Source organism: Onychostoma macrolepis, chromosome 06 (assembly GCF_012432095.1).
Source record: "Onychostoma macrolepis isolate SWU-2019 chromosome 06, ASM1243209v1, whole genome shotgun sequence".
NCBI classification, from domain to species: Eukaryota; Metazoa; Chordata; class Actinopteri; order Cypriniformes; family Cyprinidae; genus Onychostoma; species Onychostoma macrolepis.
The window spans coordinates 7,466,914-7,488,991 of NC_081160.1; the positions used below are offsets into that span (position 1 = coordinate 7,466,914).

Consider the following 22,078-nt stretch of genomic DNA (forward strand, 5'->3'; position numbering starts at 1 on the left):
GCCAAAATGTTTGGCTGAGACTCTAGGTTGATTGAGACGGAAATGTCCATGTAAGTATAGATTTATGAGCCGCATGCCAATTGGATCAGACCCATTTAAACTGTAAAAATAATAATAAAAATTTTTTTAAAGATGAAAAGTATATTCTTATTATTTCCAAGCAGTCTTTAGAAAGCAGAATGAAACAATAATAATATAAAATTCTTATTTTTATTTATTTACTATTTCACTACCCACTGAATCTAAAGACAGACAATTATTTACTGGTGTCATTTTTACAATATTTATTCAGAAGTCAAGACACAGTGGGATTGTATACAATTGTATGAACACATACCCAGATTTCACAGTATTGCATTATGTTGAAGTGTGTGGAAGTACTCAGGCACATCCATTTATGACATCAGCATCGAGTGACTGGCATTGTGATTGTTTCTGTTCTTTGAAATTATTATTTTTTTTAATGTTGGTGACCAATATTGCTGTACATCTCTCCTTTAGAACACCGACTGAGAAGCAGCACGTTTTGAATCTCAACATCATGTACAGACATTGCTAATATGTAAAAAAATGTAAAGATACAGAAACTATTAATTATGAACTTGATACAAACACAGCTAAAAACAGTTGTGAACATGTTTCGACACAGTGGCCATCAGCGTACAGGAGAAATATGAGTATGTGCTGTACAAAAACAGGTAATTTCGGGTGAGACTCTCTCCAGGTGTGTTTTATGAATGCATACAAGTCATTTCTTTCACCTGCATACTACACAATAGAGCTTTGAAATATTAGTAGGTATATTCTTCCACATATTTTCATATCATATTCCCAAATCATCTCTCTCGCACACTCTTCTTCTCTTTTCTGTGCAAAATATACAAAAACTAAATTACATATAAAATTAATAAGTGCATTTAATTTCAACTTATTCACAATGAAAGTGTGCTGTAAACAGTCTCTGGACATCAGTTTGCAGAGAGGCAGGAAAGCAGATGTATGTGATCCTCTCTCAATGAATAAGATGCTATTAAAATTATTTTGCAATGTAGAAGCTACTTTCTGTGAATATGTGAGACTTCCGATTCATTAGCTGCTCCAACTAGATGAATAAGAAAAAGCAGTAAATGGTCAACTATTTGTGCAACAAACTGGTGTGTTTATGATTATGATAATAAATTAAAATAACATGATAACAAATACCAGTTTGCAACATCAAGCAGCATAAAGGACTATTTTTGTACAGCTAAAATGACACTGGAAGCCTCACACATTCACGTTACGAATGGATGCACCCACTCCTACGTTAAAAAATAAGGTGGATATGGATCTCAAAATATAGAATGTATATGAAATACAGTGGTGAAATCAGCTTTGACTTGGATCATCATGATCAACCATAAAACTTTTTTTAGGTAACACTGGTCCAAATTGTAAAAACACGAATCTTATGAAAGAGAATCTGATATTCTTTCAGAAATACATTTGATTAAGCTGATTAAGATCTGAATAAACAACATACAAACTGAACGTCATGCTGCAACAGGGTCACATTTACTCATGCTGGTGTGTTTTTGGTTTTACAAGCACACCAACTATTTACAAAGGCAAGACTTTCACCAGCACTTGGCCAGCGGAGCAAGAGGCGATTTCATTCGTCTGCTGGGGCTGAAGATATCCCTCGCTTCCGTCTCTAACCTCACACCCGGCACCTTAAAGATGGACACAGCTGACGGAGAAAGAGAGAAAGTTAGAGAGACAGGAGGAAAAAGACGTTTCTAAAATTGCACAATCTCTTTTCATCTTGAGTCGGCGTTGAAAAGGTTGCCAGTTTTGACAGTAACTAAGAGGGATTTAACTTTGATCTTGTTTGTAACGGGACCGGATTAACCTTTGAAGCTGGAATTGCGTGCATTCCGCTCATATAGTGAAATTCTCCAGCACTTACTGTCCCTTAGATGCATTAACGGAGGTGGAAGAGTGTTGAAATATGGGTGTAGCAATGCATCCTGGGCTGCAATCCTGTCCTTTGGATTCATCATCAGCATCTGCTGGGCCAGATCCTCCGTCTTATAGGGTAACTGAGCGAGTCTAAGCCAATGTACACACACATATACACACACACACAGAGAGAGCTATGGGTCAGACATCCATTAGAGGTGGGGGTGGAGGAAGGGAGATGAGGACCGCTATACAAAAACCCTTCTGTTCCCACTCGGAGCCAAAACGCACACACATATGCACACGAGCATGCACGCATGAACTGGTCTTACCTTTTCCAGACATCTCGAAATTGCTGGGGCTTGCAAGGCAGGAACCACTCTACAGGAACACAAAGAGACCTCTTTTAGTTAACAGACCACCAGAACATCCAGCTCTGATCAGGTATCTTCACTCAGAGCACGTTAAGACAATGAGCCACGAGACAATCTATGAAAGCCTTTATCATTTACTATTCCTTGTGTTGTTCCAAACTTGTATTATCTGTGGAGCATGAAAAGAGATATTTGGCAGAATGTTCACGCTGCTCTCTTACATTTTAAGGGCTGTGAAGGCCACTTTAAAAGCGTTTTTGTCATTTTTTGGAGATGACAGCCCATGGTCAGTGTATGCTTTTTGATAAATGGAAAACAGCAGCATGAACATTCTGATGAATTACTTCTTTTGTACAGCGTTGTTATTATTAACTAAAATGTAAAAATAGTCAAATTTAGTTAATTGAAATAAAATATAATAAAAATAATCAAATGTTGCCTTGGCAACTAACTGAAATAAAATAAGTTGAAGTACTAAATTTACTAAAACTAAAATGAAAAAATGACAATATAACAAAAAAAAGTTTAAAATGTTAATAAATACTAGTATATAGTAATAATAGTGGGCTGGGCAGTATCACTATATATATTGTGGTGATGATATATGTGACCATGGACCACAAAACCAGTCATAAGGGTCAATTTTTTTTTAAAGAATTGAGATTTATACAGAATCTGAAAGCTGAATAAATACACTTTCCATTGATTTATGGTTTGTTAGGATAGGACAATATTTGGCCGAGATATAACTATTTGAAAATCTGGAATCTGAGGGTGAAAAAAAACAATCTAAATATTGAGAAAATCGCCTTTAAAGTTGTCCAAATGAAGTTCTTAAATATATCAAAATATAATATAAATATTTTGATATATTTACGGTAGAGAATTTACTAAATGTCTTCATGGAACATGATCTTTAAAAGAAAAATCAATAATTTTGAGCCATACAATGTATTGTTGGCTATTGCTACAAATATACCCGTGCAACTTGTGCACCAGTGTCACATATGATATAAAGTGTTTCTTATATTGTCTTTGACCTATTGTTTATAATTTGCATCTTTGTTCTTATTTTTAATAACAAAGATAGTGTAAAAAATAAAAATAACAATATTGTCATATATATATATATATATATATATCATCATGAAATAAAATTACTCATGTTGTGAAATGTCATACTACCCACCCCTATATAACTGTATATAAATAATACTATAATAACTGCTTTTTGTTTGAGACAGTGGGATAGAATTTCCATTTTTGGGTAAACTACTAATTTTTTTTAACATCCAAAGAAAAATTCTAACCACTATAAAGAAGCCTATAAAAGTAAAAATGCTATAAAGACAGTTTGAAGAAGCTTTATTATGGGTGTCCTTCTGTCAGTGTCTGTGGTCACGGGCCACCCGGTCATTCTTGGCTGAAACCTGAGGCCACACTTACGCTTCAGCACACCTGGATATACCTGAGAGACCACAGCGGGTTCAGGTACCTTCTCTCCAACACACAGTACACATAAACACACACACACACACACACACACACACACACACAGAGCAGCCTGGGGCTTGGGTAAACCCAGATTCATGGAGAAACACAGCAGGCAAGGCCTGCCAGCAGTTTACCTACCACACACACCATCTCCGTCAGTACCCACACACTCTAAATGAGGCATATTTCCCAAAGCCACCTCACATTGCTCATTTGTGCACCTGTGTAATGAGTCTGCACTTTATTTCCAGAGCTGCAATGGAAAGACATCAACCCCCTTCCTGCATGAGTGTGTGAAGGTGTGTGTTTGTGTCTGACTCAAAGGTGTCAAGTCAACTCATGGCCAACACAACCGCTAACAGAACACCTATACACACAAAATGATTTATACTGGAAACACAGCTTCAGCACAACTCTGTGAATTTGCTCTAGCCATTTTCTGTTTGTATGACTGCATGTTATTAAAACGACATGCCCTTGGCAACAAGTTTACACCCTCACATTGCCAAGCACACACACAGTGCATACAGATGACGGTGTCTATGTGTCGTTCTAATTCTAAATTTATGGGTACATTGATATTTACTGGATGTTTAAAAATAACAGAAATCTGCAAAACTGTAAAAAGTCATCATGTGCAGGAAAAGTTTACTCCAATTCATTATTTACTTACTTTCACGCAACACAAAATTTTTAATTTACATGGAAGAAACCTGATATTTTGGAGCATAATACACCTTTTCTTATCTTTTACAACACAAAAGTAAGCAATTTATGATTTATCAGCTCCTATAGGTAAATAACTTGACAAATAACAAAGCGCAGTATATTGTTTATACGATAATAAATTAAATTATATGATAACAAATACCAGTTTGCAACATCAAACAGTATAAAAGAACTGCTTTTGTACAGCTAAAATAATTGGATTCACCTGACACTGTAAGTCTTGCACATTCAGTATACTAATGGAAGTCTTTTGAACTGTTTTAGTCTTTTTAAAAATAAATAACAGGTGAATAGCATATTATTGCATTGTATATGTTATAGCTGATAACATATAAATGGCCAATATCAAAAAATCTACAAAATACAATTGAATTAAAACATTATTATTATTATTATTTTTAATCTTTATGTGAGCGTAGTGGCAAATGCAATCTAAAAAAAATAATAATAATAATTTGAGAAAATGTGCATGCACAAGTAAATTGTCTGTTATATATCCAGTATCTATAAATAAAACATATCTACCAATACCAAGATATAATTTTTATTCCTTAAAACTCTGATAACATATATATGGCTGATATTAAAAATCTATACATTCTGTCCAAATATATTATAATTAAAGAAAAAAAAAATTAAAACCCATCATTTTAAATTATACAAGTGAATTTTAAAGATTAACTTTATGTGAGCGTTAGTGGCAAATGTAGTATAAATAAAGAAAAGAAAAAAATGAGGAAATGGGCATGCACTAATAATTGTCTGTTATCCAATATCTATAATATCTACCAATATGGTACCAATATGGTACCACGATATAGTTTTTATTCCTCAAAACTCTGGTTCTCAAACGGGGCCTTAGCAAACTTCAAGGAGGCCCAAGATGATTTTAAAATAATTTAAAATAAGATAAAACAAGCATTAAAATATGCTAAACAAGAAAAAACAAGATATTCTTTACCTTAATTCCCAATTACTTATTTCCCCGTTTTAAACAGGGTTGGAAAACCTGAATACATGAGGTAGCCTTATTTTAAAAGTGTAATTTCTGGACCCTTCAAATTAAAAATTGAATAAAATCTTATAACTCCATTGGCATTTTTATAATTAATTTACATTTTTCTAGTTTCAAGATCTAACCTTTTCTATCAGATAGAAATTGAGTAAAAACTTTTTTAAAAATCCTTATCCAGTAAATCTTGAACAACTGGAAAGGTCATGGGGCCTTTGAATGTTGTTGTTGTCATTGAGAAGTCTTGGGAGTCCAAATGTTTGAGAACCACTGCCCTAAAAGGAACCATAAAAACTGCCGTATGATTTGCGGCTATATTTAAAATCTTTAGAGACCATATGAGATGAGGCATGCAAGAATGAATGGCTTTGATGAATTGCATGATGCATCTGCATTTGGCAAGTCTAAATACGTGCATGTGTGAATGAGATTTGAGAGCTATGATTTAGGGGAAGATTATCAATGAATAACATCATAATCCAAAACATATTTTGTGTCCCACAAAAGGAAGTAAGTCATACAGGTTTGGAACAACATGAGAGTAAATGATGGCAGAATTCCATTTTTAGGGGGACTAACGTTTTAAGAACATATTTCTTTTTGATCTAACCCCTAAAATTTCTTTAATTGCAATAACATAATTTTGTCAGGTTTATTCAATTTAAATGAACTTATTCCTTCAACCAGTTAATTTAGATGTTCACACATTAAGTCCATTTTTATGTAACTAACACAGACGCATGCATTTAACGACTGAGACAAATCTGTGCTGAGGCAGGAAATCACCTCTCATAGCGGACACATCTGTGAGATTACAGTACAGAGACAGATGAAAGAAGGATTCTGCACACACCTGGTTTATGGTTTGGCAGATCACCGACACCTGGCCAGCTCTCCTCGGTCGGGACCCCGAGGACCTCAGAAGGAAAGAAGAGGAGAGATGAATATCGAGGAGAGGAGGATAAATACATGGATAGAAGAGAAATCTCACACAATTCTAGTAGATTCTCACAAACAGACTCACAGCCCAAATCTTCAGCAGCTGCTCAAAGACGTCAGCTACTCCAGGAAACGCTGGTGACCCCTGTAGCATCTCGATAAAAATGCAGCCGGCTCCCCTAAACATCAACATACACACATATCTGTCAGACCAGGGCTGCAGCTGAAAGGTGGGAGACCAAAACTGAGTTGATTTTCATTTCAGTTACAACATACCATTTTAATATGCAATAGATTATCAAAATTAAACACAAAGAACATCATTTTTCTGGACATTATATAAATGTTTCTTAAGTGGGAAAATATATAAATCCAAAAGTTCTGTAGATAAATATGTAAATGTTTATCATGTGTCAATAAATTACAATACACAAACCTATACAGGATGAACACTAAGGATTTTTCTACTCATTCAGATTTTCCCAATTTGGTTCAAAATTTTCACCAAAAAAACTGCTATTCTCTATTATTGTTTTCATTTAGTTTGACCCATGTAACCTAGTTTTATAATAAATAACGTTAGATAAAGATGAGTAAACAGTAATAAAATAAGAACAAATTAACAAATTACTAGCAATAGCACTAATAAGTAAAATTAGTAAGACAAATATACATTATACAAATATACAAATATACATTAATTATACTTCTTAAATATATACATGTATGTGTGTGTATTTATATATACATATAAACACACATTATGTAAACACAAACGTTTATTTTGGATGCATGTAAGTAATCGTGATTAATCGATTTGGCAGCACTATTATTTTTTATTTTGTTCTTTAATTAACATTAATTACACAGACAGCAGTAGGTATATTAAGTGGCTGTCACTTTAAGACCAAATTAAACTATTTTTAACTATTTACAAACTATTTTTTAACTATATACAATATGCAGACTGACTTCTCTTTCTCATCATCTTGCGCTTGAAAAGTTTAAAATCATTTGAATGCTTAAACTGACAAGACTGGCAAACTGGCAAAAAGCATTAAGTCGAAGGGGGAGAATTGCGCACAAGAATTGCGCCTGTTGCTCTTACTATTATGAATCTTTCTAAGAAGAATGAACATGTTTGCGTGTGTGTGTGTACAAGGACTCACCAGATGTCAAGGGCTGTGGAGTAATCAGTGGAGCCCATGAGAACATCTGGTGGGCGGTACCATAAAGTCACGACCTCGGCTGAGTATGTTTGGCACGGTATGGACTTAGATCGGGCCAGACCTGAAGGTATAAGAGGCCCATCATGGTTTAGAATGCATGATAGAGCATATTAGTAAACATGTTAGTGTTTGCATAAGTGAAACTACCAAAATCGGCTAATTTGAGCTCCCCCAAATAACTGATGAGCAAATTCTGAGGTTTGAGGTCTCGATGCAGAATTCTTCTGCTGTGAATGTAAGACAGTCCTCGCAGCAACTGAAACATGAAGAGCTGAAGAAACAGACTTGGCGTGAGAAAGCTGGCTCATTGTTTCTGACCTTGTGTATTTTTTACGCATTCATGTGTTTGTTTACCCTGATGTTGTACGAGTGAAGTCCGCCAGGATGCTGAATCATGTATTGAGCCAAATCTGTTTGCTGAGAGGGAAAGAGATGTAAAATATGACTGACATATCGACAAAATAAACAAAATAATCTTGGAAGGTGACTGCCAGAGTCTTGGACTCACCACATACTCAAAGACAAAGGTGAGAGATTCTCGCGTGTGGATGATGTCGTGAAGCAAGACGATGTTGGCATGTTTAAGGCCCTTTAACAAGGAGGCTGGGAGTAATCACAAATAAAACCGGCATACGGATTTAACAAGTGCAGTACAATCACATATCTAGCCTTGCTCACCAAGGCAGATTTTTTTCCATTAAAAATACATAAATTTTAACATTTTACAAAATACATAAATTTTTACAATGTTTCACATTGTGAAACATTATTACAATTTCTAATTTTCTGTTTTCTATAGTAATATATTTTAAAATGCAACTTTTTTTAGCAGCCATTACTCCATTCTTCAATGTCACATGATTCTTCAGAAATCATTCTAATATGCTGATTTGGTGCTCAAGAAACATTACTTAATATTATCAAGACTAAATATAGTGGTTTTTCAAGGTTCAAAATAACAGAATTTATTTGAAATATAAATCTTTTGTACAATTAGAAATGTCTTTGCTGTTATTTTTTGTAAATTAAATGTGTCCATGCTGAATAAATGTATTAATTTGAAAAAGAAAAAACAAAAAACAAACTGAAAATCCCCAAACTTTTGAGCGGTAGTATGTCAGAACACAGAAATATAACATCTAAAAAATAAAAATATGAACATATGTAAAAACAATTTATTAATGCACAACTCTATTCACTATTCATATTTTAATGACATACAGTCCATATGTGATGGACACTTCTTGAATATATACTTCTATTCTAGATTGCCCAACAATATCTAGAATACCCCACAACCCTTTGTGTGTGTATAAGCACTTTGATTCTTGGCTGTGTGTGTTGTGATGTTGCAGTACCTTCTCTAATAGCTGTGAATGGAATTCCTTCCTCAGTTTTCATGTGAATCACCTTTAAAGCCACAAGATGACCGTTTATCCTGTCACAAACACAGAAAAACTTAAGCATAATCCAGTTTACCTGACCTCTGCTTTCTGGAGAATAAACACCATCACAAGCTCTCCCTTTCAAAGATATTATGCAATCAAATTTGGAGTTTTGACTATTGGCTATAAGGTTATTTATATGCTAGTATATTCCTTACAAATTAAACCTGTAGAAAATAAACATTTAAAATGTAAAGTCTTTCTCTTCTATTTTTTTGAAATGTGAAGAAAATGTGCCCTTGATCAAATGACACCTGCCTGGGACTAGCAATAGCACATAGCAAATCATAATTCATGTCTGTAAATTAAAGCCTATTGTGCTATTTAAAACTAAGAGGCAAGCCCTTTGATGTGTCCCACACACCCCCGCTTCCTGTTTCAATAGGAAATAATGCAACAAAAAAGAAATTTGCAGTTTTATGAGTCTTGGAAAGCCTATCATTTGAATCATCTGGTGGTGTTTAGTAGTGGTTAAATTTATGATACCATTTATGGAAACTAAACTAAGTTTAAGTGGGGTAACATTGTTCCTTTAACCACATAAATAAGCAAAAATGTTACTTAATGTAAAGCTTTCTATCCTTAGACAGCTGCACAGAGATGTATGGGAGCTGTTTCTTATTACAAAGCATTGGTTGTTGTACAACAACATCAAACTGCCTCTCAGTGTAAGCCTCAGGCAGGTATCCATATGTTGCAGGATGACCTTATAAAATGAATCCATGTAAAACAAGCTGCCATAGAAGAACTCAAAGAATGCCCACAGGGAGGCAATGAAAAGAATCATTTGCTGTCTATTATACAGAAGAACAAAGCCCCAGGGTGGTGTATCTGAATAATGTGCTTGCTAACTGAATACTGCCATAAAACATTCATCTTGCCTCTGTATAAATGTCTCCCTATTGGCAACATCTAAGTGAGTTCTATGAATGACACTGTTTTGAGTGTGTCTATGGGTATCGGCATATGAATACTAACCTACTAATTCCTTTGTACACTGTAGCATATGTGCCCTCTCCAAGTTTTTCAAGATTTAGATAAGATGTTGCATTCCCAAACTGCAGGCCAGTTTTCTGTGAATGAAATGCACACGCTGTTATTTCACCAACCAAGCAACTGCCATTAAAATTAACAAAAGGTAGCTATTATAGACCTCTTTGGTGTAGCCACCATACATTCTAATCTGAAAGCAATGAAACCAATAAATTAGTTAAAAAAACCCTCTATGATTCTTGAATAAATACACTTCTGCTACATTACAAATTTGGTAAAGTCACCTTTTCATGTTGTAGCCTTTATCATTATATGCAAACTATAAAAAATTGCAAAAAATAACAATTGCAAAGTAAAAAAAAAAAAATCTGCAAGCCAAACATGGTGCTTCCACTTACAAAGTGAGACAGCTAAGAAAATATAGCACAAAAGTATTTAACCCTGTAAAGCCTGAAAAGTCAGAAAAATCTATTTTTTAAAGGAACATTTTATTGTACATTCAGACCAAAAAAAAATAAATGTATGAGTAAACATCCTTCAAAATCTGTTGTATCATAATACATACCTAAGTAAACCTAAGTTGCTTCAGTCCAGTAAATGTTTGTCTTGAAAACATAAATACCTGAAGACCTGAAGATGGACATTTTAAAATTATACTAAAAGGCCTTTTATTTGCTATAAAAGTACAAACTATTAATAAGGCATATAGGGTTAACATTACTTTATGTAAAAAAAAAAAAAAGTGACAAATTTACAGTTTATAATAAGTCATGTATTTTAGCGTGTACTGTTAAAAGTAACTTTCCTCAAGACATTGTGCATTGTTTGTTTATCTCTGTGTATCTGTGATTGAACCTCTTGTTGTGCGTCTGAGTTGTATCTGTGTTCCTCACCCACTGGAACTCTTGCTGGAAGCTCTTTCCTCCCATAGGATCGCTGTTACTGCGGCCCCTCTGAACTCTGAGCCGTCGCACCTGCAGCGTGTGAAACCAGTGCGGCTGTGGTTTCTCCACCCCATCCAGCTCACCCAGCTGAAAGCAGAGACAAAGACAGAGAAACACACCGGGTTTGATCTGTGTCAGATACAGTGTGCGATGTTATTACACCTTGTTTCACTGATAGAGCCATCCTACTGTATCCATCACACCTTGCTGTGTGTGTACGAGTGTGAACCGTGTCCTCATTTTCATGCATATGTGGCTTCAGGGTTTTAATTTGTACCAGCTCTGAAGCTCTGAATCCTAAAGTGCTTTACATGCTGATTAAATGATGCAATTAAATGATTATACACACACACACATATATACTGTATATATATATATATATATATATACTCACACATGCACACTCGCTACTGTTTAAAGAAATGAAATGCATTGAAATGCATTAAACTAATCAAAAATGAGTAAAATATTTATAAAGTTATTAAGCTGTTATTGTAACTTTTTATTCATCAGTAAATCAGTAAAGAAAAAAATGTATCACAGTTTCCACAAAAATTTTAAGAAGCAGAAATTTTTTTATTTATTTAATAACAATAAGCAATGTTTCTTGAGCACCAAATCAGCATATTTTAATAATTTCTCAAGGATCATGTGAGTAATGGCTGCTGAAAATTCACCTTGGCAATCACTGGAATAAATGAAAATATACTTTTTTTCTTTTTAAATTTTAATAATAACAATATTACTGTTTTTACTACATTTTTGATCAAAAAATGCAGCTTTGCTGAGCATGAGAGACTTTTTCTTACTTGCTTTTCTTTTTTTGCATCTTTTCTGTGGTACACATAGTCTTTCAAAATCATAACATTCAATTTTGTGTGGTGCTGTAGCTTCTATAAAAGCAAATTATGTGTTAACAAGAAAGAAAGATACAAGCTACAGCTAATGGCTACAGCTAATTATTCTACAATCAAACGATAAATTAATGTCAAACTCTGTAAAAAACCTTTCAAAATGTCTGCCATTTTGTTTCAATTAATTAACTGAAATGGTATTTTGGCAGGAACCATAGTTACAACAGCACACGAAGTTGTACAGCAGATGATGTCAGAATGTCCTGACACAGAAGTCTCTTTTAGCTCTAATATTCCCTATTTCTGTCTCCTTGCCTAAATTCTGTTCATTTGAGTGATTTCATCGCACACAGGGACAGCTGACACTCTCAGAATGGACTTCGGAGTCGTACAGAGTGTATTGTAACCAGATAATTATATCTTCAGATCATCTGGAACTAAAACGGCTTCCCTTCAATCAAATGCATTATATTCAGCTCTCAATATTGTCTTGGAAGTGACACAAAAACACTAAAATAGTTAGAAATGCTAAAAAAGTTTAACCCTTTAACACTACAGTAAATTAGAGACTCTTATGATGATACAGTATTCAAAACCAGACCTATTTCTCAATGACATTACAAAGTTAGTGGCATTTTTATGAGACATTCTTCTATAACGTTACAAATGTCATTGTTATTGTAATTCAGCACATAAGACATCATCATATAGCGCTGTTTGATGTCAAACACTCTCTCACACACACACACACACACACACACACACAAGCACACCCATCTGACCTCAGCGACTGGGAGGGAGGACACACTCCAAGTTTTTGATGGTTTTTCTTCCGTTTTCATTGATTCTTTTTTCTCTTCCACTCTCATCTCAAACATTTCCTCTTTTTCTTCCCTTCTGACTTCATTTCTTTTATCTCCGCAACACCAACAACATCTCCTCAAACTCAAAGACGCCCAGACGCGCATTCTCCACAGGAAATCCTCCATCTCCAAATCTTCTCCTCTCTCTCTCACTCTCACTATCTCTGATTAAGCCGTTTAACTCATATGACTTGCATGGGAAAGTGTGTGTGTGTGTGTGTGTGTGTGTGTGTGTGTGTGTGCGTGCGTGTGTCTGCAGGCCTGGTCTTATGACTCCATCTCCCATCCATGAGAGCCAAACACAAACAGCCATGTTATATTTGCTAAGGGGAACAAATGCATCCATTCAACTGCAGGAGAGAAAAGCACGATGGGACGAACAATGAGAAATAGTGATTGTGAGAGAGAAATAAGTAAACAAGAGAGAATAAAAGAATGTAAGTGTGAGAGAGAACTCATAATACTTGCAGCTATATGGCAGTTTTCAGACTTAATAAAGACGTTTCTCATCAGACTGAGGTGAATTGGTGAATTACTCTGTTCACACAATATGGCTCATCTCTGTCTAAGATGGGCTGTTCTTGACTGGCTAAAATCTTATTTCGCACCCATATTCTTAATAAGTTATATTACATAAACTACCATTCAAATGTTTTGGATCAGTAAGTAAGAGAACAGAAGTGTTAGGTTCAACAAGGCTGCATTTGTTTGATCAAAAATATACAGTAAAAAACAAATCGAGACTATATGTCTTATATATACAGTATGACAGATAGATGTGTGTCAGCATGTATGTTTTCATATGCTCTGGCGAGTCTGGTCAATGCTTGTAGGCTACTGGGGTTGCTGGAATGTAATTGTAGAGAGAGAACTAGCATGATGGATGTTTCCTCTATTCTTTATTGTCTCTGGCTATCTGGACTCTGTGTCCAGATGGGACATGCTCGATTGAGCCTGGAATAAGACACCAATTACTGACAGGAGGAACGAATGTTGTGCGCTGCTGTGCTGCCTCTCTGTAAGAAAATACTAGCTTACTATTTACTGAATTCTGTGCCCTATATACTGTATACTGCAAAATTATATGTAAAACAACATATTGTTTTCACGTTCATTAAAATAAAAATTGTCTATTAGGTCTAATAGGTCTATTGGCTCTGTTGTATACTGCATATTTTAGCAAAGATAGTGGGTTACCTGTGTATTCTGTGCCTAAAGAAACTATTCACTTTGTGTTCTTCATACTATACATAGTGGAGCAAGTAAGAACAGTATATCATTCTCCAAACACAGCTTATCTTTCTTTTCCCCAGTAGAGGGCAGTGCTGCATTCTTTTTCCTCAACTTGTTCTTTTGCCTTTCTTATCTCTCTCTTTTTCAACCCCTTTAGGGGGTAGTGCTGTATTTCTCTGTTCCGCCTCCAGCTGTCATCTGTCCTGTCCTGTGGGTGGAGGGATGTTTGTTTGTGCTTATAATATGTTGTGTAATGTCATGTCAAATGTTCTTACCTCCTCATAGCCCAGATGTCTTTGTTTTAACCCTGTAAAACATAAAAGAGCAGTTAGATGGACCACAACACTTTAAATGTCCAGATACACAGGGTTTGCTGCAGTACTCATGTGTGAGTAATGGTTTCATAAAGATATTTAAACAACTTTACAAAGGAAATGGCCTGGACACACTGAAAAAATGAACTTATGTATTTATCAAATATTTTATAACATTTGATATATTTAATAGCTATATGTATATGTATATGTATATATATATATATATATATATATATATATATTATTATTATTACATACAATCTAAATATAATCTGAATCTGAATGAATATAATGAAATAAAACATATAACATAAATATATAAATTAAACAAATTGAATTTATGCATTAGATACATAAATATATAACCTAAATATAAATTAAACAAAAATTATAATAATATTATATATTTAATTATATTGAATACATTTACATACATTATCCTCATTTAATACATCTGATTAATAAAATGTGTGATAAATGGCTTTCGTGTGTTTGTAATGGTTTTATAATGATATTAATAAGAACTTTTTATAGGAACAGCACTTGGATACAGTGAAAAATGAAAGCAGTCCTACTACTATAATGTCAGATGAATGAGAGAGAGAGAGAGAGAGAGTGCTTATCAAGTCATATATCATACAAAGTCAGTAGTATAATTATAGATGTAATTACATGTAGGATTTTTCAAAAAGTATAAATAAGGAAAAATGCAAATATATCTAAATATAAAAATGTCAAAACATGCATGTACACACGTGGACTATATTAAATGATTAATGTTAGTACATACATAGTAGTTAAAAACTGGTCTATACCAAATATTTAAATTAAGTACAATATAGATATAATATCTAATAATCAAGATAATAATTATATTGAATAAACACTTTCTATTTAATAAATGAAAAAGTTTTTATTTTATAGACCAAGATGGAAGAACACATAATACTCCAGAATTCTCAGTATGTAATTGTGTGTGTGTGTGTGTGTGTGTGTGTGGTTTGATACAGCAGGTACAAGGTGAGTCACACTCAGTGTTTAAGCTCCTGACGGGAGAGGCGAACAGGAGCAGGTGGTTATGTACAGGGGGTCTGAGATTTACCCTTCACCTTCATTTAAATTTTAGCAGCAAATACAACACTAAACGGAATCAGAGAGAGAGGAACGGACAAAGAGAGGAAGAAAAAGACCCCACGATCACAGTTCAGCTGATGGATGCTCTGTAAAACAGCGCTAAGCTATTAAAACATCCATTTAGGTGATGTATATTTGAAAAGTGTCTCTACGAGACGGAGCGCATCTGCTATGTAATGCGTGATTAGATATGTTCTGACAGTCAGTCACAATGAAATGAACTCTGTTTAGGTAAAAGATACAGGGAATATAAAAATAAGCCCATCTTCGTAAGTTTTAATGCTCAGTGTGACTCCAGGAAGACAGTTCTGCCCTAAAACTGTCCAGTACCTTTTACCATGTCAAGTACTATACAGAACCTCTCTGTTAAGAAGAAAGTTTTTTAAAAGAACTTTTCTTTAACACTAGCGTGATATAAATCCCACTGCAGAGACGGCTGCGGTTTTCTGAAAGAATAATACCAAAGTAGTTATTATGATTGTGATATACAAAGGATTTCATTAAAGGCTTTCGTTATGGTTGATTGCATTAATGTTGATATACCTATATCCCATTAGATGATTGAATTACAAAGCCCTGTAAGTTGACCCAGAAGACTGTATGTCTCTGTTGGATCGTTCCAGATCTAATTTACTAAAATCTCTTTTTGACATTGCTGCAAGTGTCACTCTGAGGAGCTCTGCTGCCATCAGATTAGTGTCGTCCTTGACAGCGAAGAAAGGTCATCATCCAGATCACCAGTCACCATAACCAAAACCTGCCATGATACTAGGAGGTTGTAGGGAGTCCATTTCACATTAAGCATCAAATCAAAAATGCATTTGCATACATGCCAAGGGAAGCATTATTACTAATAATTAAAGGAATAGTTCTCCCAAAAATGAAAATGGCTTAAAATCTACTCACCCTCAAGCCACCCAAAATGTAGATGAGTTTGCTTCTTCATCAGAAAAGAGAAATTTAACATTACACCACTTGCTCATCAATGGATCCTCTGCAGTGAATGGGTGCCGTCAGAATGAGAGTCCAAACAGCTGATAAAAACATAACAATAATCCACAAGTAATCCATACCACTCCAGTCCATCAGTTAACATCTTGTGAAGTAAAAGCTGCTTGTTTGGCGAGAAACAAAACCATCATTTAGGCATTTAAACTTTAAACCACTGCTTCTGGAAATAGTTCATAATCTATAATAACACTTCCTCCAGTGAAAAAGTCCATACCCAGTTGTCCTCTGAGTTCAAAATCCACCAACATATTGAGCTATTTTGGACTGCTTTTGTTTGCTTGATCTGTGCACATTTCTCTGCTGATTCAGATGAAATGGCTTTTTCACTGGAGAAAGCAATATTATGCATAGAGGACTCATATTTTGGCTGGAATCAATGGTTTGAAGTTAAATATGTGTTAATAATAGATTTGCTTATTACAAACACACAGCTTCACTGGAGTCATGTGGATTTCTTGTGGAGTATTGTGATGTTTTTATCAGGTGTTTGGACTCTCACTCTGACGGCACCCATTCACTGCAGAGGATCCACTGGTGAGCATGTGATGTATTGGTACGTTACTAGAAACCTGTTCTGATGAAGAAAAAACACATTTACATCTTGGATGGCCTGATGGTGAGTAAATATTTAGCAAATTTGAATTTTTTGGTGAAAATGTATATGCATTTCTTATGCACAAGTGTTATAGAAAAGTACGCCTCATATTATAAAATGTCAATCACACAGGTTACACGGTGAAGAGTATATTTTTGTTTGTCCTTGTGTGTCGACCAATGATCTCTGCTGTCTCTGTGTGTTTCTGCTTCCCCCCGAGCATTTTTTCTCTTCTCTCTGTCTGTCTGCACAGATATTTATGAGTCAGGGTAAGGGAGGGCTAAGAGAGCTCATAACTCATGCTCAGATGCATCACGGCTTCCCGCTCTCTGTTTTCATCCTCTCATCCATCTCTACACTCCACTCTTTCTGTCTCTGCACGAGTATCTTTCCTTATTCCATCAAGATCATTCCCTCCTTCATCACCACTTGGCATTCTTTCTTACTGTTCTGCATTCTGTTGCCAACTCTCCATGTTTTCCCTCCTTCTCTCTCTCTCTCGTTGCTGATCAGTATTCTGTGAGCAGTGTGTACAGCAGTAAGTGCCATTTAGTATGTTGCCAGCCACCCATCACTCACAAAACAGACAAGTGCAGTGATTGGTTGGATGAAGGCCAAGAAACTCAGATAAATCAGCTCAGGTAAACGAGTCAAGTTAAAGACCACAATAAATGTCTGTCAGCTTTGAGACCATCCATAAGCTAGGGTATTCAGAAATGTGAATTTAAAAACAAAGGCTTTCTCTACTGGGAAAACAGACCAAAAATATTGATAATCTTTTTTTGCAGAGGAACATACAAATATATACAAATTTCTGTCCAAAAATGTTCTCTATATTGAAATTGAGAATTACCCTCCTGCCTCTGATCAGCCAAAGCAAAAAGCAAATCATAAATTTAAAATATGAAATAAGTGACAAATCCTTTGATATAAGCCACCCCAACTTCCTGTTTCAACAGGAAATATGTCAACATAGGACTTTATCAAGCCATTTCATAGGGTCTTAAAGCCAGACCATGATTATGAGTTCAGATTAAAAAATAAAAAAACACACCAAGAGAAGAAACTGGCCCATAAAATTAAGGAAAATAATTGCTGATTTCACACCAAGACATGCAAATAAAATTGCAGAAAAGTGTTTTTAAAGATTAACTTAAGAGTTAGATGATGCCAAAAATAATCTAAACATCAAAAATGTAATAAATTAGCATGCACAATTAAACATCCAATATCATCCGATAATTATATACTGTATATTATACATAGCAACCAAATGCATTTTTTTTGCATTCGGTTCTAAGAAAAATGCATTCCTTGCTGACTGCTTACAAGACAGTAATGGGCTACTTTCATAGATGGTGAGGAAATGTGCTTAAACACATGTCCAGAAATAGCCAGTGACAGATTTACCACTAGTGCGATATACTTAAAGTCAATGACTTTCACTAGTGCCTGCTTTTTTCACACATAACACACAGTTTTCTTCGCTCTCAGGCCTCCTGCCTCTCAAGAGATGGACACAGATGCGGTTGCAAGCTGTTTTCCTCTCACCTACAGGAACCTGTCCTTCCCTCCTCCATCACAACAAAATCTCACTTCTGCCATGCAGTAAACCAGGGATAAAATCTTTGCTGTGTTTTGCATCCACAGGTCAAGCAGAATCCTCTCTGTTCTGTTACAAGGATACACGGGCTATTTGTCTTCCAGTGCACACTGACAATGACATGTGCTTGGACAAAACAATCTGTTGGTTTCATCTGCTATGGTTTAGTTACATACCCTGCTGAAAAAACATCTCAATGCAGCCTTAGGAGGATAAGATGGTCTGTTTTGGTTCATCTACCAGTGTTATTTTAATATTATTTATATTCTTATAGTGGTTTTTGTAATAATTTTAATTAGCTTTTATTTTCAGATTTAATTTTTGTTATGAGCTTTTGACATTTTTAAATATTACTATTTGATAAGATGGTCTGTTTTGGTTGTTCTACCAGTGTTATTTTAATATTATTTATTTTTTAAATAATTTAATAGCTTTTATTTTCATATTTTATTTTTGTTCATAATTTATTTTTGTTATGTGCTTCTGACATTTTTTTTTATATATTACTGTTTATTTATGTTAAGTTTTAGTTATTTCTTTAGTATTTAGTTATTAACTTATTTCAGTTAGTTACCTAGTTTGTTATCTAATATTTACATTGCATTTTATTTCAGCTTTATTTCAATTACCAAAAAGGCTTTTAATAGTTTTAGTTAACGATAATAACTGTTTTCAACCAGACATTTGTCAACAGCCTGGGAGACCATATAAACTAGCTTAAACCAGCTCAGACCACCTTAGACTGGGTGGTCTGAGCTCAGGAGGGTATGGTCTCTTTAGAAATTTAAATAGACTGTTTCAAGGACAATCAAACCAACAAATTCAAGAAGGGTAGGTTTATAGGCTGGTACCTTCTCACATTAAATTTACTATAAGCAACAGTGTATGTTCAATTGCATACAGCTGATCCAAGAAATGCAAATCTGCGCAAATACAAAGAATATTATTTGAAATGAGCTAATTATGCTATTTTAGGCACAAATGAGAATGCAAATGTAGCCATTATATGCAGCTCAGAGTGCATGCATGAATCAAGTTATTTATAGTTTGAGAGATGCTAAGGATGAAGAAGATTGTTGTTTTGTCTCTTTAATTATGCACTGTTTCTACTTCCCACGTGATGAGACATTAACACACGTTATTAAGGACAGATTTTGATACTGCTTGTATATTTTTAGATAAAGCTGAAATGCACTTACCGAGACGCTGGAAAGCCTCAGAAGCTGCATGCCGGAGGTTCTGCATGCTGTCTGCTTCTTCTGATGGATCTTGATGGAACTAGTGTTGTTATGACAGGAGGCTCTCACTGTGACCTGGACATTTTGAATGTGGTACTGGACATCATCGCTGCCCCTTTATCCAGCATGTCATTCTCCTGCTACAGCACCCACGCTGACACAAGTTCCCTTCTCTGTCCTCCTACGATTACTCTGAGCTCTTCTCCTGTCTCTCTGTACCACTCTCTCTCTTTCTGTTGCTCTCCTGCCTCCTGCAGCTGCCACTGCCGCTTGTGTGGTCACAGGCCAATCAGAATTCTTCTGCAAACCACCATCCAATTGGCTGAAAAATATAGAGGCAAGGAAATGCTGGTTTGTTTTGAAAGCTTGGTGCATCTAAAACACCCAGAGGGTGTAAGTGTGTGTCTCTCAGTATGTGAGAAAGAGAGCTGAGAAGAAACAGTAGAGATAAAGATATTTTTGAAACAAATGGTAGCTTAAAATTCCACTCCTCTCCAAAAAAAAAAGGAATAAATAAATTAATAAATCGGTTTCTGGCTGATGGGACATTTATGGGACATAGCAAAACAAGGTAACACTTTGTTTTAAGGTGTCCTTGTTACACATTATACCTGTACTTACCATTATAATAACAATTAGCCTAATTATGCGTAATTACATGCAAGTAACTTTAAGCCAAACCCTAATCCTAACCCTAACCATACAGTAAGTAGGCCTACATGTAGTTAATTGATATTACTCAGTAGGCTACTTAAATATATAATTACACTGTAACAAGGACACCAAAAATAAAGTGTAACCCAAAACAAATACACAAATATAGGCTACTATATAGTCGCCCAGTGATATATTTAAAGGTGAATTTTTTTTTTTTTTTTTAAAGTTGAAATGTATTAGTTGAATACATTTTACTTTATTCGCATATAAAGCAAATCTCGGCTGCGTGATTTGATAGGGTCAACATAAAAATGATTCGTACTACTGTATACTTTAATTGTAAAATTATGTTATACATATAAATCCTAATTAACTTTTAGGATATTAAGGGAATAATCATGATCGCAGATTAAATCCCGACAGGATGAAATGCTGATTTTTAATAATTTTACTTGTAATTTAGCTAACAGCTTATATGGACTAGTAAACTAATATATTTAGCTTACCAGCTCAACGGTTCTACCGGTTTCTACCGACCAACTCATCTCTCCTGTTCTACCTGCCGTAGTAGAAAAAGCGAAAGCGTAAATACCCTTTCGTGTTTGTCCCTCCTGCTTCTCAGTCCGTTGAAGCGCTCACAGCAGCACCATAACAACACACCCGATTATCATCGTCATAATGATCATGAGCTTCGCTTTGCTGTATATCTACTCTCCTCACCGGCTTATTTTACATTTCTGATCAGGTGTTTCAAAAGCTGACAAGATATATTAGGCCAAGAGTCATCCGCCTTCTGTCTATCTGAGAATCTGCCATATCGAGGTAAGAATGAACGAAGCACCATGTTTATTAGCTTGAGTGATATTAAAGCAGCGAATAGAATGAAAATTAGAAATATTTCTGTCTTCTAGCGACTGTATTGTGGCTTTTCAGTGGTATTTTTCATTCAGCAGTTATTTATCATGATCCCCACCTGTCGACGTGGATGTAAATCTAAATTTGTTGTGCTTTAATCTCATCAGACGTGTAGTTTCATATTAGACATTATTAAATCGATAATGTAATCAATCAGAATATTGTATCTGATACGCCAATCATAATGTGTTCATTTATTTATGACCAGCTAAACCTGCTAAGACAGCTTGTGCTTTAACTAACAACTCAGGATAGGAGTTGTTAATATTCATTTTGGAAATGAATTAGACCGTATTCCAGATCTGTTGTTTATCAGTTCAGCTGATGATTTCATCACAGCTGTGAGTCACCTTTGGCCCTGATAAGTGTGTGTACATGTGTGTTTACACTGGCAGTCTTTGTCAGGACCCTTTGCTTGACACAAATTCTGGACTCGTAAACATTTCATTGACTTATTTTACAACTAAAAAGAAATGTAGCCTAGGTATAGAAATGCTCAGAATGATGTCTCAGGAAAATTAGCTTAAACATATAAGTCACTGTCGAACCCGTTATTGT

The 22,078-nt window shown here is 35.0% G+C and overlaps 2 protein-coding genes across 11 annotated transcripts in view; one reads left to right on the forward strand and one right to left on the reverse strand.

Annotated features, from left to right (window-relative positions):
* Nucleotides 1–232: 232 nt before the first annotated feature.
* cdk15 (cyclin-dependent kinase 15) lies at nucleotides 233–21,329 on the reverse strand. Of its 2 annotated transcripts, none has more exons than XM_058778033.1 (15): nucleotides 21,198–21,329; nucleotides 19,910–20,270; nucleotides 14,326–14,357; nucleotides 11,050–11,187; nucleotides 10,142–10,236; nucleotides 9,077–9,156; nucleotides 8,227–8,321; nucleotides 8,073–8,135; nucleotides 7,866–7,989; nucleotides 7,659–7,779; nucleotides 6,575–6,668; nucleotides 6,404–6,467; nucleotides 2,274–2,322; nucleotides 1,949–2,091; nucleotides 233–1,729 (listed from the first exon to the last, which is right to left on the reverse strand). In XM_058778033.1, the coding sequence occupies exons 2-15, from the start codon at nucleotides 19,953–19,955 to the stop codon at nucleotides 1,617–1,619; spliced, it is 1,257 nt and encodes a 418-aa protein (XP_058634016.1). In that variant the 5' UTR covers nucleotides 19,956–20,270; nucleotides 21,198–21,329; the 3' UTR covers nucleotides 233–1,616. The 2 variants fall into 2 exon arrangements, with proteins under 2 accessions (XP_058634016.1, XP_058634017.1); XM_058778034.1 differs by having other exon boundaries at nucleotides 21,112–21,205.
* Nucleotides 21,289–22,078, forward strand: part of als2b (alsin Rho guanine nucleotide exchange factor ALS2 b) — a 31,889-nt gene continuing 31,099 nt past the window's right edge. For all 9 annotated transcript variants that reach the window (XM_058778020.1, XM_058778026.1, XM_058778024.1 and 6 more), the window contains exon 1: nucleotides 21,289–21,427. The gene's annotated coding sequence lies outside the window, so the exon portion shown is untranslated. The remainder of the gene's footprint in view (nucleotides 21,428–22,078) is intronic.